At 36.2% G+C, this 14866-nt stretch overlaps 1 protein-coding gene across 1 annotated transcript in view; it reads left to right on the top strand.

Moving 5' to 3' along the window:
* The window catches only part of LOC124796145 (glucose dehydrogenase [FAD, quinone]-like), a 92233-nt gene that overhangs the window by 13048 nt on the left and 64319 nt on the right, over nucleotides 1-14866 (top strand). The window contains exon 2 of the mRNA XM_047260237.1: nucleotides 6460-6759. Within this exon, the coding sequence (XP_047116193.1) occupies nucleotides 6460-6759 (300 nt within the window). The remainder of the gene's footprint in view (nucleotides 1-6459; nucleotides 6760-14866) is intronic.

Consider the following 14866-nt stretch of genomic DNA (forward strand, 5'->3'; position numbering starts at 1 on the left):
ACAGCAGATAATTCAGAGGGTGTGGAGTTAAATGGAAATATTAAGATATTAGGGTATGCAGATGATCTAAACATCATTAGCAATAGGAAAAAAACTGTAACAGCAAATGTGAATGCGTTAATCAAGGCTAGTGAAGATGTAGGTCTAAGGATAAGTGGAGACAAAACTAAATACCTGGTTACTACTAGAATGCCGACAGCAGTAAATCAGGAAATGTTAAGAGTTGGAGACATGCAGTCTGAAAAAGTGAACACATTTAAGTATCTTCGAGAAATGAGATTGCATCTGAACTGAAGAAGAGATTACGGGTGGGAAATGTGTGCTACTTTTCACTGAATAAATTACTTTCATCACAGATATTGTCTAGGAATTTAAAGATTAGAATATACAAAACTATTAGTCTACCAGTAATGCTGTATGGGTGTGAGACTTGGTCTCCCACTGTGCAAAATGAAAAGCCGTTTCGAATATTTGAAAACAAAATTTTGAGGAAAATTTTCAGAGCAAAAAGGGATGACATTAGCGAAGAGTGGTGAAAACTGCATAACAAAGGGGTTCACGAACTCTATTCAAGCTCTGACAGAATCAGTATCATTAAATCACGTAGGCTGCGATGGGTGTGTCACGTAGCTCGAATGGATGAGGGCAGGGCAGTGCGCAGAGTACTGGTAGGGCACCGAGAAGGAAAACGTCCTGTGGGGAGACCGAGGCACAGATGGGAGGACAATGTGAAGGCTGATTTGAGGAGCCTAGGTATTGAAGGTGAATGGAAGGAAATAGCCCAAGACAGGGACAGATGGTGAAAATATGTTGCTGCGGTAATGGACTCTAGAGTCAGGTATGTCTGTTTTGTGTCTATCTACCAGTGCTTTCTCATTTGGTAAGTCACAGCCTTTTTTAACATAATGTAAGTTTTCTTTATACATAATTATTTTTTGAGTATTATTTTGAAAGCCCTCACTCTAAAGTTAAAATGTCTGACTTCATTTCTGATTTAAATTACTACTCATAATACAGTAGTACATCAGAAACAACACACACTGAAAACATAACAATGCATAACGCTCTAAATCAGAAAGTTATTTATATCAGTTCATAATTTATTTAGCTGCAGTGTACTTGTGTTAAGTGTTATGCATCCTACATTTCATCAAACGTCATTTCACAACAAAGACAACTACCAACATACCTCAGATCATAATAAGATTAGGTTGACAGAAATTCTGGAGGTAGTGAAAGTGATTATATAATTGAATTTGCTGTGAAATTGACATTTATCACAGTAATGCAAATTTCCTCCTATGAAAAGGATTAATTAGTCTCATTATAACACTAGATCCAGTATATTTCATGACTCTTGACAGTTAATTTCTCAGTAGTTAGCATACATTTCTTTCTTGAGATCATTCTTGGTATGAAGGTACTGATCACAACTGACAATGTAGCTATTCTATTATCCTCTGAAAAGTTTTGTGTATCACCACGAGACTTCAAATATTATCAATTATCTATAGTGTGAGACCTAATATTTTTATTTTAAAAGTGTTCTGCACAGAAGTAAAAGTTTCATTAATTGCATCTTTATGCAGTCACCATCTTGGCTATTGGACATAGAGATGCATAACAAGAACCCCAGGGATTATGTGTAAACACACAGAACATAGAAAAGATTCTTGTTTGGGTGATATACCCTGGCGAGAAAAAAGGGACCAGACTCCATTCTGGCTCAATGTCCGCTGTTATTAAAATATCCTGACTAATTGTTCAATAAGTCATGTGTATTGGCATGATATTATGTGTTACCAGTTCTCAACTCAAGCAAGCATTAGTACTGTGGTACATGGTGACAGCACTTGGATTTCGTTGAAAAAAAAAAAAAAAAAAAAACAAGAAACTGGTCAGAAATATATTCCAAGGAACTGCAAGATAATGTGATTAATGGTGACTTAATTCCTTCATTTGCTTGTCACATCCCAGTTTTTCCACTATTAGATATGAACAATAACCTAGCTTCATGGGAAGTGATATACCAATTAGAACCATGTGTGATATATACACTGCAAAAATGAAATCTTTCACAGTGCAGTGGAGTGTACTGTTTTTGAAATATTAATGAAACATGAAATTTGTGAACCAGCCCGAGCCCGAATCTGAATCCAGATACCACACTGGTTTTTGTAGAATAGCTCTTGCCAATTGAGCCAGTCATCAAACTTTGATAATCTACTACCTCTTTCCATATCTTTCCAAACAAACCAGTGGCTCTCTCCAAGACCTTCCAGGAAGACCTTTATTGATTGAAATGATAGTGAAGAATTCGTACTCTCAGCCTAGGGGCTGATTTTCTGTTAAATGTAGAGAGATATGGAGGGAGGTGCTGGGGATAAAATTGTGAACCACCTGTGAGATTTGCTTCAGAGGCTCAATTTGTTTTCACCTTCAATACATTCACATTACATAACATATTTCGGATGGCTATTTTCTTGACACCACAGCACAGTGAATAGCATTTAATTATGTGTAGAACAGGCAATGCAATAATGAAAATGAAAATTCTTCAGTGATATAATTTTATTGAATCATTAACTTTCTATAAATTACTAACACAACAGAGTAAACCAAATGTAGGGAACTAGGTGCATTTAGCCTGAGACTCAATATCTGAGGTTCCAAACTACAGTCTCAATCATAGATGGTTAAATTCTCTCACTGGTCATACAAATGATGTAGCAAACTATATTTGAATATTCAGATAACTGTATTTGATAACACAATCTGTGCTATACTACATGCCACAATTTCTATTGTTTATTTGGATAGTGCATCACATTAATATTGAAAAGTTGTAAAATTTAGAACATTATGAAATAATTCCACACATACAGTACCAACAGTACAATGAAATACATACATTGTACCTTGTATAAAATAAAAATTTACTGAGTACTCTGACAATATACAACCAATCATTTAATTGCAGATACATCAGTACATAATGAAATGACATGAGTAATAAAGTATTACAAGAAACAGATTACAAGTGGACATACAAAAAACATAATTACATTGGCCACTTAAGGAGAAATACTGCTTCTACCATGATGACAGTGAACAATCTTACATTACTATAAATGACAGACATAAATCTTAAGAGTTGAAAGTACCTATTTGTCTTTACCTCCAGCATTTTTGATGTTCTTTTCAAACCTTTAAAAACAAACTTTTGTAGGTCACAAGTGCAATAGTAAGGACATGGAAAACATTCTGAGAATCTATCATCAGTGTCCAATTGGGACATTCTTATGTTTGTCAATAGTCGTGCATTAGAACATGACTTCTGCAGTGATAAGGGTATACCTAACTATTTCAAAAAGCTAAAATTAATAACTTTTGCAGCTGTGTTACATTACATCAAAATGTTTCAGAGGACACATTCATTGTGTGAATTATGCTACAAGAAATCTTGCGCAATGATGATGTTACCATCATTTGTGTTGAAATTGTCAGAAAGACACACACACAAATTCCCATCTGTTCATGTCAGAGTAGCACTTACATCCATGTCTTAAATATTTGCTCCATGTATTTGAATTAAACCAGCAATTAATGCTGGTAAGTCAAATGAGTGCTTTTAAATGCGAAGTGTGTTGGCAAGAGTATAATTACAGAAAGAATGTCAGCATGTTTGCAAAAACCATCAACAGGAGCTGCCTGTTGCCACTAAAGCTACTGTAGCTTCTTATCAGTGCTACGTGTGTGACAAAATTTTTTCTCTTAAAAATAATTTGTATCACCACCAACGAAATATTCACGGTTGATAGGAAGGGGGGTTGTTCTTCAAGTGTACATCGTGCCCATTTGAAAGTAGTTCAAAACGCGGTTGGATAGATCATTTACAAACTGCTCATCAAATTCAAGTTAATTCCGGAGATCTGCAGTTCTCAAATGAAGATGAGTTTTTACAGTAGAAAGAAGACACTGAACACACGACACATTCAAAGTTTATTAAAACGCGTGGGTCTACTAGCTCTACACGTTATTATGGCTGCCATCGGACAGGTAATTTTATCTCCAAAAGTAAAGGCACAAGACATCTTAAACTGACAAGTCAGCAACAAATTTTTGTGTTATTATTCAGACAAAACTGATAGTTCTATGAAGGTGGCATATACTCCATGCAAGTAACTTTTACATCAGAATCCAAACACACTACATTGCTACTGAACTGCAATTATTGTAAATATTACTTAATCTGACATCTTTAGTTGATATGAGGACATTAGAGCAGTATGAGATACATTGGGAATAATGGGTCCAATTAAGTGTTACCTGTTGTGCTGTGTTGCACATTTGGTATGGCATAACCATGCTGCGCAGCAACAAAATGGTTCATGTTCAGCCCTGTAAATTAATTTTATATTATATTGCAGACAGTAAAATAGAATATCAAAGTATCAATATACATATATAACTTCAGATTTCATTATACTCAAATAATGTTATCTCCATTAGATTTACTTTACACACACCTGAACCACCATGATGAACACCTGGCTGTCATGACATAGTGTGTGGTTGTTCCACAACATGGACCTGATTGTGGGTGTCAAGTCCTGCAAATAATTTTTGTGTTATTATACAGACAAAATTGAAAGGTGGCATATACTCCACTGCAAGTAACTTTTAAATCAGAATCCAAACACACTACATTGCTACTGAACAGCAAACATTGTAAATATTACTTAATCTGACATCTTTAGTTGATATGAGGACATTAGAGCAGTATGAGATACATTGGGAATAATGGGTGCAATTAAGTGTTACCTGTTGTGCTGTGTTGCGCAATTGGTATGGCATAACCATGCTGCGCAGCAACAATGTGGTTCATGTCCAGCCCAGTAAATTAATTTTATATTATAAAGCAGACACAGTAAAATAGAATTTAAAGATATCAGTATACATATATATGAATTCAGAATATCATCATATTCAGATAATGTTATCTCCATTAGATTTACTTCACATACACCTGATGCACCATGATGAACAACTGACTGCCATAACATACTGTGTGGTTGTTCTGCAACATGCAATTGATTTTTGGTGCCAAGCCCTGCAAATAAATTTCATATCACAATTGAGGCAAAATTGATAGGTACTGAAACATAGCATATACATATACTGTACTGCAAGTAACTATTGCATCAGAATCCAAACACACTGCATTGCTACTGAACAGCAGAATTCTAAATTTTACTTAATGTGACATGTTTATTTTGTGTGAGGACATTAGAGAAGTACCACACATATTTGGAATGATGGATCCCATCAAGTTTTACCTGTTTTGTGTGCTGTACATCTGGCATGGCACGACTATGCTCCACAGGAACATCATGATTCATGTCGAGCTCTGCATATAAATTTCAAATTATAATTCACACAAAGTTGACAGGTACTGAACACAAATTCGTATATTAACCATGAATTACATTTTACTCTGCCAAGGTTCAACACATACATATCTACTCAATAAGTTGAAAAATATTACATGCTGATTTCTTCTTAGTGGAAAATAGCCTCCTCTGTGGCATTAGCTTTCTTTTCTGGCCCTTATCTGTTTGTCTGAAATAACCGTTTCGGGTTCGAACAGCTCCTACATTTGCCTTTAAGGATAACACAGTTTTTTGGCCAACTGCAGTTCAGTCTCTGTCATTACACTGACAATATTGGAAAACACTGAAATAAGCTTCTGTATCCCTTCTAACAAGGATTTCGGTGTCTTTGAAACAGATTTTGTGCTTACTTCGGCTAATATTGCTGCTCTCTCACTGGTAGCTTCAACATCAATATCAGTACCCAGTACCTCTGGACTTTGCAGGGGATTTTCACCGACACTGTCATCTCGGCAAAGAGTGTGAATGTGCTTACACATATTGAATTTAATGCTGTAATCCATACATGTACAGTAATACCTATGTATGCACACATTGCAATCACTACATTTTAATTTGCACTCACAGTTGACTCTTATCTTTAACAATGTACACTTCTGAAGATGATGTGGATGACACTTCCCAACCACCATCTACCTCAGTGATGAGGTCCTTGTCTATTAACAAACTAGTTTTGTTCTTATTACGAATGTCTTGAACTTTGCTTGTAACCTTCCCTTTCACATTTGCTATAAGCCAGTCAAACACCTTGGCTGTAACTAACAATTTCAGGAAATATGCAAAACGTATCCAAATACAAACTTTCTTTGTACAGATTCTCTTAAGAGAGACTGCTTCACGAAACATGGGATGCATCTGAACAAAAAGGGCAAGAAACTTTTGTGTGGGAAAATCAGTGAAATGTTAGAGAGACTGAACAAACATAGTGACAGCATGTCATTACCATTAGCTCCAACAGTTTTAAAGCAAGCACCAGCAGAAGTATTTCCTCAAAACATGCTAAAAGCATCAGAAACAATCACAGCAACAACAACAAAAGCAGCAACAGCAGCTACATCAACAGCAGAGCCACCTCTGCTACCAGCAACAGCAACAATCAATGGCAGCTGGACCAACTCCGCCAAAAGTAGTAAAAGCATCAAGAACGGTTACACTAACAACAACAAATGCAGTAACATCTCCATCAACTGCAGAACCAGCCCTAATACCAGCAGGGAAATCAACAGCAAAAGCAACAGAACCATCATTAGCAACAGCAGAACCATCCACAATAGCAGCAGAATCAACTCCAACATTATCAGAACCAGTACTGTCAACTAAAAAAACTTCAGACAGCAGACGGAAGCCAGTGCCTCCATCCCATCTAAATGATTTTTTAGTGGAAACCAGAAAGAGGAGGAAGCCCACAAGAGAAACAGAGATTTGACCTTATTTAAGTCAGTAAAGTAGAGAAATCTACAACAAGGTATTTACAACTTTAAAATAATCCACCAGAATGTACAGGGCTTGAGTAAGAAATATGAACAATTAGATGTGTTTGTAAATGAAACTATGACTGATGTGCTTGGTATTAGTGAACACTGGCTATCTGATGCCAAATTAGAACTTTAAAAACCTCTAAACATGGTACCAGCTAATAAGTTTTGCAGTTCTACTATCAGAGGTGGGGGTGTATCAATGTATGTAAAGAGCACATTTGATTTTAATTCTGTAAATGTAAGTAAATATTCATTAGAAGGAACAATTGAATTATGTGCAGCACGTATAAAGATACCAAATGATGAAATTTATGTTATATGTTTATATAGACCACCAGGTGGAAACTTCGAAGTTTTCTTAACAATGTTTTGTGACATGATAGAGAATGTTTTGTGACATGATAGAGAATGTTTTTATATCACACCTGAACAAGTTAGTAATTACAGGAGATTTCAACATAAATGTTTTAGCAAATAAGTTAAACACTAGACTATTCAAGAATACTCTGCTTGAATATAATGTAAGATACCTGATAAACACTCCAACCAGGGAGACTGAAACATGCGAGTCTGCAATAGATAACGTAATCACTGGTATTCATCTTTATGATCTTACATCTTCTGTTATTATAAGTGTTTGTCAGACCACCATGCTGTAGAACTATGTGTGCACATAAAAAAGGTTCCTACACACAGTTGCTATAGATATATTAGGATGAATACAAACCAAAATATAACTCAGTTGAATAATATGCTAAGGAATGTGGATTGGAACAGTGTTCTAACGACACTCCATAGTTATGGCAAATTCTCAAGTGAACTATTCTACATTCTTAACCAAGCCTGCCCATTAATAAAAAAGAGAATTCAGTCACATGCTGTAACCCGAAACTGGATATCAAGTTCAGTCACTGAGGCTAGAGAAAAACTAAGATGGTATGAGTATGCTATGTTAAATGACTTGAGCAATAAAAAATTGAAAGAAGAGTTCAAAAAGTATCAGAAATACTATGTAGACCTCCTAATTTCAGAAAAACAGAAACATTTTGAAAGTGTCATTCATAACTGAAATAATATCTCCAAAACATCATGGTCACTAGTAAATAGAGAAATAGGTAAATCTGGGAACCATACAACTGAAAATCACTTGCTGATAAAGGGCACAATAGAAACTGATCAGAATAAGATAGCAGATCTATTTAACAATTACTTTGCTTCTGTTGGCTCCAACATAAACAATCAGCTTAAAAATCATAAATACATGTTCAGAGGAACACCAGTGTCAGGAAGTATATTTTTGATGCCAACAAGTAAAGAAGAAATAACTAAAATAGTGAGTAGCTTAAAGAATTCCCATGCAGTAGGATATGATGGTCTTAGTCTGAACACTCTTAAGAAATGTATACATAAAATTGTATCACCTTTATCAACAGTTATCAATTCTCGTATGGAAGATGGTATACTTCCAGATGAGTTGAAAATTGCCTGAGTTATGCCTATTTTCAAGAAAGGAAACAGGAATTTAGTAGAAAACTTTCGACCCATTTCTGTTCTTCCAATAATATCCAAAATCTTTGAGAAAGTAATATACCCAAGAATCTGGAACTTCCTGGTATGCAAAAAAGTGATTTCTAAGGGGCAGTATGGGTTTGTCAAGGGGTCATCCACCATTACAGCAGCATCCAACATAATCGAAGGTGTCACTCAAGCAATAGATAATAAAGAACATGTATGTGCCGTCTTTCTAGACTTACAAAAAGCATTAGACTGTGTTGATACGACCATATTGCTGGACAAACTGTGGAACTATAGCATTCGAGGCACAGCCCATAATCTGATGAGGTCCTACTTGACAAATAGGAAGCAGTTTGTGTCTATTAGCACTGCAGAGGGAACATACAAACCAAACACCACTGACATAAATTTTGGTATCCCACAGGGGTCAATATTAGGACCACTTCTTTTTATTATCTATGTAAATGATATTCAGTCCATAACAAACCATGCAAGAGCTATCTTATATGCAGATGATACCACATTAATATGCAGCAATCCAAGCTATTCACAGCTCGAAGTGGAATCCAATACTGCAGCAGGCTTAATTCATTGTATTTTAATGAAAACAAACTAAAATTAAACACAAATAAATCTGTCTATATTGAATTTGATCTTGGGAGGCAAAAAACTCATGAAAACCAAATCTTAATGGGTGATGAATACATTAAAAAACAATACTCGACCAAATTTCTTGGCCTGACACTAGATGCAGAGTTAAACTGGTCTGATCATGTGAATTATATTTGCAAAAAGCTATGTACTACCATATATGTCCTAAGAAAACTAACACCTTTTTGCAACATCACCACTCTGAGGCAAATATATTTTGCACTATTTGAATCCCATCTAAGTTATGGGATAGAGGTATGGGGATCCAGCAGTAAAGGTAATATGAAAAGTGTACTTACCTTACAAAAGAAGGCACTTAGTATTATGGGAAAGAAATGTGCCAGGGAGTCCTGCAGAAATTTGTTTAAAGAATTTAAAATACTAACTGTTCATAACCTGTATGTGCTGAAGATAATCATTATGGCAGTAAACAGTAACAAAACACTTAATAAAGAAATACACAATCACAACACTAGAGGTAGAGAGAGACCCCACATCATCTCTCATAGAACAACACTTTATGAGAAAAGCCCTCACTATGCAGGCATAAATCTACTGAATTGCTTCCATCCTAATATCTCCAAATTGCCCATTACAAAACTAAAAATGAAATTAAAATTATGGCTCCTAAACAATCCTGTATATTCAATAGATGAGTTTCTAGATTTAGTACACTCATATGACGGAAGACCATCTATCTAAAAATATATGTAATCTCAGGTCTTAGACTGTGTCACAAACTGTAAATATTTGAATGTCAGATATGAATACTATGTTACAAACTGTAGATTCCTTAATCTAAGTATGGCAATAACAATTTTTTTATGTATAGTCCATATATGTAACTCTGTTCTCTCAACTAAATTTAGAAAAAGTTGTGTAGATAAAAGTGCCAGCCAATAATATGTAACCTTAGTAAGTAAGGCTCTGACTTATCCAGAAGACTGGAACAAAAAAAAAAACAACCTTTTTTTGTAATCAGTTGATGTTGGATCAAAATAAAATAAATAAATAAAGAGGGACATTAGTGTAGATATGCCTTTCTCCAGTCGTTTTATCTGCCTTGCATTACCATGTATCTCCTTTAACGTCCTATGCATACTTTCCACATGCTTGTTGGTACTGAGACCAGCATACATGACAGTAGGCACAACACTCCACATTTCCCTCATAGTGTGTCTTTAAGTATGAAGCAAATTCTGATGTGTGTCGGTCACTACTGAGCTTCTGCAGTGCTTTTTGCAGTCATTCCTGGAACATACATTTCTCAGCATTGACACTGATTTAATGAGCTGATACACACAATTTCTTTTATCCAGATCTCCAATTCTCCACTTGATATTAGTTTTTCATGCTCTGTCCACATGCCAGGTACAATAGTCTCATCTTAGGAGCACCCATTGTCCTGTTCCATGCAATACTGCATGACTGCCAAATCAGACATGAATACATTGGGGCAAATTGGTCCAACCTGTGATTTTACATACTGTAAAAATATACTTAAAACATCGGCGCCCTTCCTGTTCGAAATTAGAAAAGCACATGGGAATCCCTGCCTGAGATCATCCAGTACTAAGAGAATGGTCACTTCGAAATCATACCCCTTAAGCTCATGGGTTCCATCAATACAGATACAGTCTTCTAAATATTTTGATAACATTTCGCGTTGTGCTCTGTTCATTATCACTAATACGAAATCCTCACTCCTCAGTTCTTGATGTTTACTAGTCGAGTCTTGTGATTTATAGAATAACACACATGGATTCTCACTTTCGTTCATTTCTTTTACCCAAGCTTTGACACTGATTGCATCATTTTTATGTCTGACCAACTTGGAGGAGAGGTTATGGCTTGCTGCAATGTTATATAAGTCTTGCTTGGTAGTCAAATGGATTCTCTGCAAGTCCGAATCCTGCAAACTTGTCCGTACGTTATCTAGAACTTTGTCATACGGAAGTCCCATTGCAATATCTATTGCTAAGGTTTCCCGCCCTTATTGACTCGGGCAGGTGCCTTAAATCTTGTTTGTGACCAGCATAGGGATACACAAAACTTACTTGGTATGTTCCTCCTTTGTGTACAGTTACTTTCATCTCTGCAGGGCACTTTCCATTCATTTTGTTGCTGACTGTCAATTTAAGATGTCTTTTGCCTTTACCTTTGGAGATAAAGTTACCTGACCGATGGCAGCCATAATAATGTGTAGAGCTAGCCCAGATAGCACAGTAAGCCGGTTTCAAACTTGTTTCCAGATGTAAAGTTCAAGTATATAAGCTTGATCAAAGCTGGAATATTCGTGCCTGTTAGTTGGATTCAAGTTTGAAACAAACATCAAAGTTGGCAGAGTTCAAGCTATATTTCAAGCTTGACTTATCAAGTTTGGCTCCAGCTGTATATACACATGTGGAATACAGCCTGGTATTTACAGCTTGTTTTAAGCTATATAAGTATTAATCATAATTTATTGAACCTACTTAATTAAATAAATATCAGAATGGAAATGGTGTGAAAAAAATTATCAAGACATGTATGTTTAAATTTTTTTATTTTCAAAGTGTTTACAATTGTTTTATTTTAAAATTTAATTATTCTGAAGCCCCTCCTGCCCCAGCACACAGACCAGAGCAGGATCAAATATCGCTGATTTCTGCCAGTATAATGGTAAAAGAAAATGTTAGCCATACCTAAACATAAAAAATGTAGAAAGTTGAAACTGATCAACCTAAATATAATTTATGGCCCAGATTAGCAAAATAACTTCAAACTCACTGGTGTAGTAAGAATCATTAACTAGTATAAACGTCATTGAGTATTCATTCATGGTGTGACACATGCAAGTACTTACAAGAAAACAAATGTAATAGGGTGATATATATAAAAAGGTGAGATTTTAAAAAGGTAAAATAACATTAAGTTTTAATTTATTGGTGCCACTTACTAGAGAGCTAGTTTAAAATAACCTCTTTTTGCTGAACAACTTGTAATATGTATTCTTAGCTGGTAATCCATTTCACTTTCATCCAGGCTCAATTTTTCTATGTAAAAGAATACGATATTTCTTTACGTTATGTAATAAGATTTAACATTTGTAATATTAACGTATCAATAGAAAAAATGCACCAACGTACCTGTAATACACTATATATCCTCTTCAGATCCAATGTAGCAGTAAGGCAGGAGACGCCACACACTTACTGAACTATTTTCCAGTATAAAACAAACTTCACAACAGTCAACAATCATTAACGTGCGTCACAAAGGTAAAATGCCGTAAAACTAGCAGAGTCAGTGCAAGGCTTATAAACGCTTGTGGCGCTTCCCGTGGACGTTCCGTGGAAGCTATGCTGCACGCGCATCTGCTGTACAGCCTTCCAGGGAAATTACAGTTTATTTCAAGCTTGGGAAAATTATTTTAATTCAAGCTAAATTTTTACAGCTTGATGTAAACTGTGTAACAGGTTGATTTTTCAATCTTGAATTTTCAGCTGAACCTAAACTCAATATCCATCTTGAAATAAACTGTGTAACAGGTTGACTTTTCAATCTTGAGTTTTCAACTGAACCTAAACTCAATATCCACCTTGAAATAAGCTTGAGTGCTAGCTGGGAGTAGACCCATGCATTTTAATAAACTTTGAATGTGTCGTGTGTTCAGTGTCTTCTTTCCACTGTAAAAACTCATCTTCATTTGAGAACTGCAGATCTTCAGAATTAACTTGAATTTGATGAGCAGTTTGTAAATGATCTATCCAACCCCGTTTCGAACTACTTTCGAATGGGCACGATGTACACTTGAAGAACAACCCCCTTCCTGCCAACCATGAATATTTCGTTGGTGGCGACACAAATTATTTTCAAGAGAAAAAATTTCTGTCACACACGTAGCACTGATAAGAAGCTACAGTAGCTTTAGTGGCAACAGGCAGCTCCTGTTGATGGTTTTTGAAAACATGCTGACTGAGATTCTTTCTGTAATTATACTCTTGCCCACACACTTCGCATTTAAAAGCACTCATTTTCGTAACACAATCGCTACACTGTAATCACAATCAGTAAAAAAAAAAAAAGACGCACAAAAAAAATACCACGGGCACTCCACACTCAATGATTTAAAAACAAACTAAAATACCACGCGCACTCCGCACTCACAATGAAAATAAAGAAAGCACGAAATACCACGCGCAGTCCGCACTCCCAACGATTTAAAAACAAACGAATATACCACGCGCACCCCGCACTCACAATGATTTAAAAACAAACGAATATACCACGCGCACTCCGCACTCACAATGATTTAAAAACAAACGAATATACTACGCGCACTCCGCACTCACAATGATTTAAAAACAAACGAAAATACCACGTGCACTCCGCACTCACATTGATTTAAAAACAAGCGACGCAAAAACCAAAATAGCACGTGCACTCCGCAAATGCAGGTACTGTTTCCAGTCTTCCGTTGTGGGGGAACTATAGGCGGTGGGGTGAGGTCCCGTTCGTGAGCGAGGTATGGGGATGGGGTGGAGCGATCTATATGGGGTGGGGTGAGTGTCGCAGGGAGGTAGAGTGGGGGGGATCCTCGCTGGGATCTTCACAGGTTTTAACGTTTACTCACGCGACCTGTCTATCCGACAGGAAGCCCCAGCCCCACACACGTTTCATTTCACTATAAATATCGCTGATTCAAAACTTCACTTGTCAGCAAACGCAATAAACCTAGAATATAATTTTCATGTTTTGAGAACGCCTTACCCTTTAGCTTCCTGTTCTGATTCCATGCTTTTCAGTCCTTTTTTTTTCTTTTTTCTTTTTTTTTACAATATTTATATTTCTAAAAGTCCGACACTACCCTAGAAATAAACAACAATATCGCCTGAATAACAATATCTCGAGTCCGTAATTGTTCCGCGTAAAATAGAAATTTCCTCTCAGAAGATTAATTCTCTTCGGTTCCGCTGCTTCTCTCTACTGGCAAATTCTTGCGTATGCTGTTTCATCACATTTTTCATAGAGCAGGGCTTTGTCGTCTAGTAATGCATCATTCGACAATTCACGCCCACAATTTTACATGTCAAAGAATGAATAGTAATTTTAGAATCTTGTTTGTAATATCTTAGAATATTCATTCATAACTGCTTCCACTTACGCTATAAAACATGCCGGAGGAAGGAAAAAAGAAAGCAAAACGCACGTTGGATTTAATTATGTGAGGACAAAGTACGGCCCGACAAAATCGCACACTCAGCTGAGAAGTTACTCCGAGACATCTAGCGTGCCGTCTTCTCCTTGAAAAACTGGCACTGAAAAGTTGAAGCTCTGCAGTGTGCATGATCAGGTTAGGCACGTTGGAATCCTGTCATTGCTACGGTTTTAAAATTAGTTAATTTGTATTGTTAGAGCAACAACAGCTAAGATTTGGACGAGTAGTCTGCTTACAGCGCGCGTTTAAAGAAACTTAGGTTGTGGTGGTGATGATGATGATGATTAATGTTTCAGGGTCATCATCATCATTGTAGACGGGAGCGGAGCTGGTGGTGTCTACAAGCAGATATACTGTCTAGTTCTCCTATGTGAATTGACAAAACACCCACAGTGAGAAAGTATTCATATAGTGGAGACATTTTCAATTTATTAAATGAGTATTTATCTGCAGTAATTAAGGGGGATTTCATGGAAAATACGGCTCTGTAAAGAGTGGCTGAAAAGTGCTTAATTTCTAAATGTGACGTTGTCAGTGAGTTATGTAGTGTTGGTGGGAAATGAATTGGA

This window comes from Schistocerca piceifrons, chromosome 4 (assembly GCF_021461385.2).
Source record: "Schistocerca piceifrons isolate TAMUIC-IGC-003096 chromosome 4, iqSchPice1.1, whole genome shotgun sequence".
In the NCBI taxonomy this organism is placed as follows: domain Eukaryota; kingdom Metazoa; phylum Arthropoda; class Insecta; order Orthoptera; family Acrididae; genus Schistocerca; species Schistocerca piceifrons.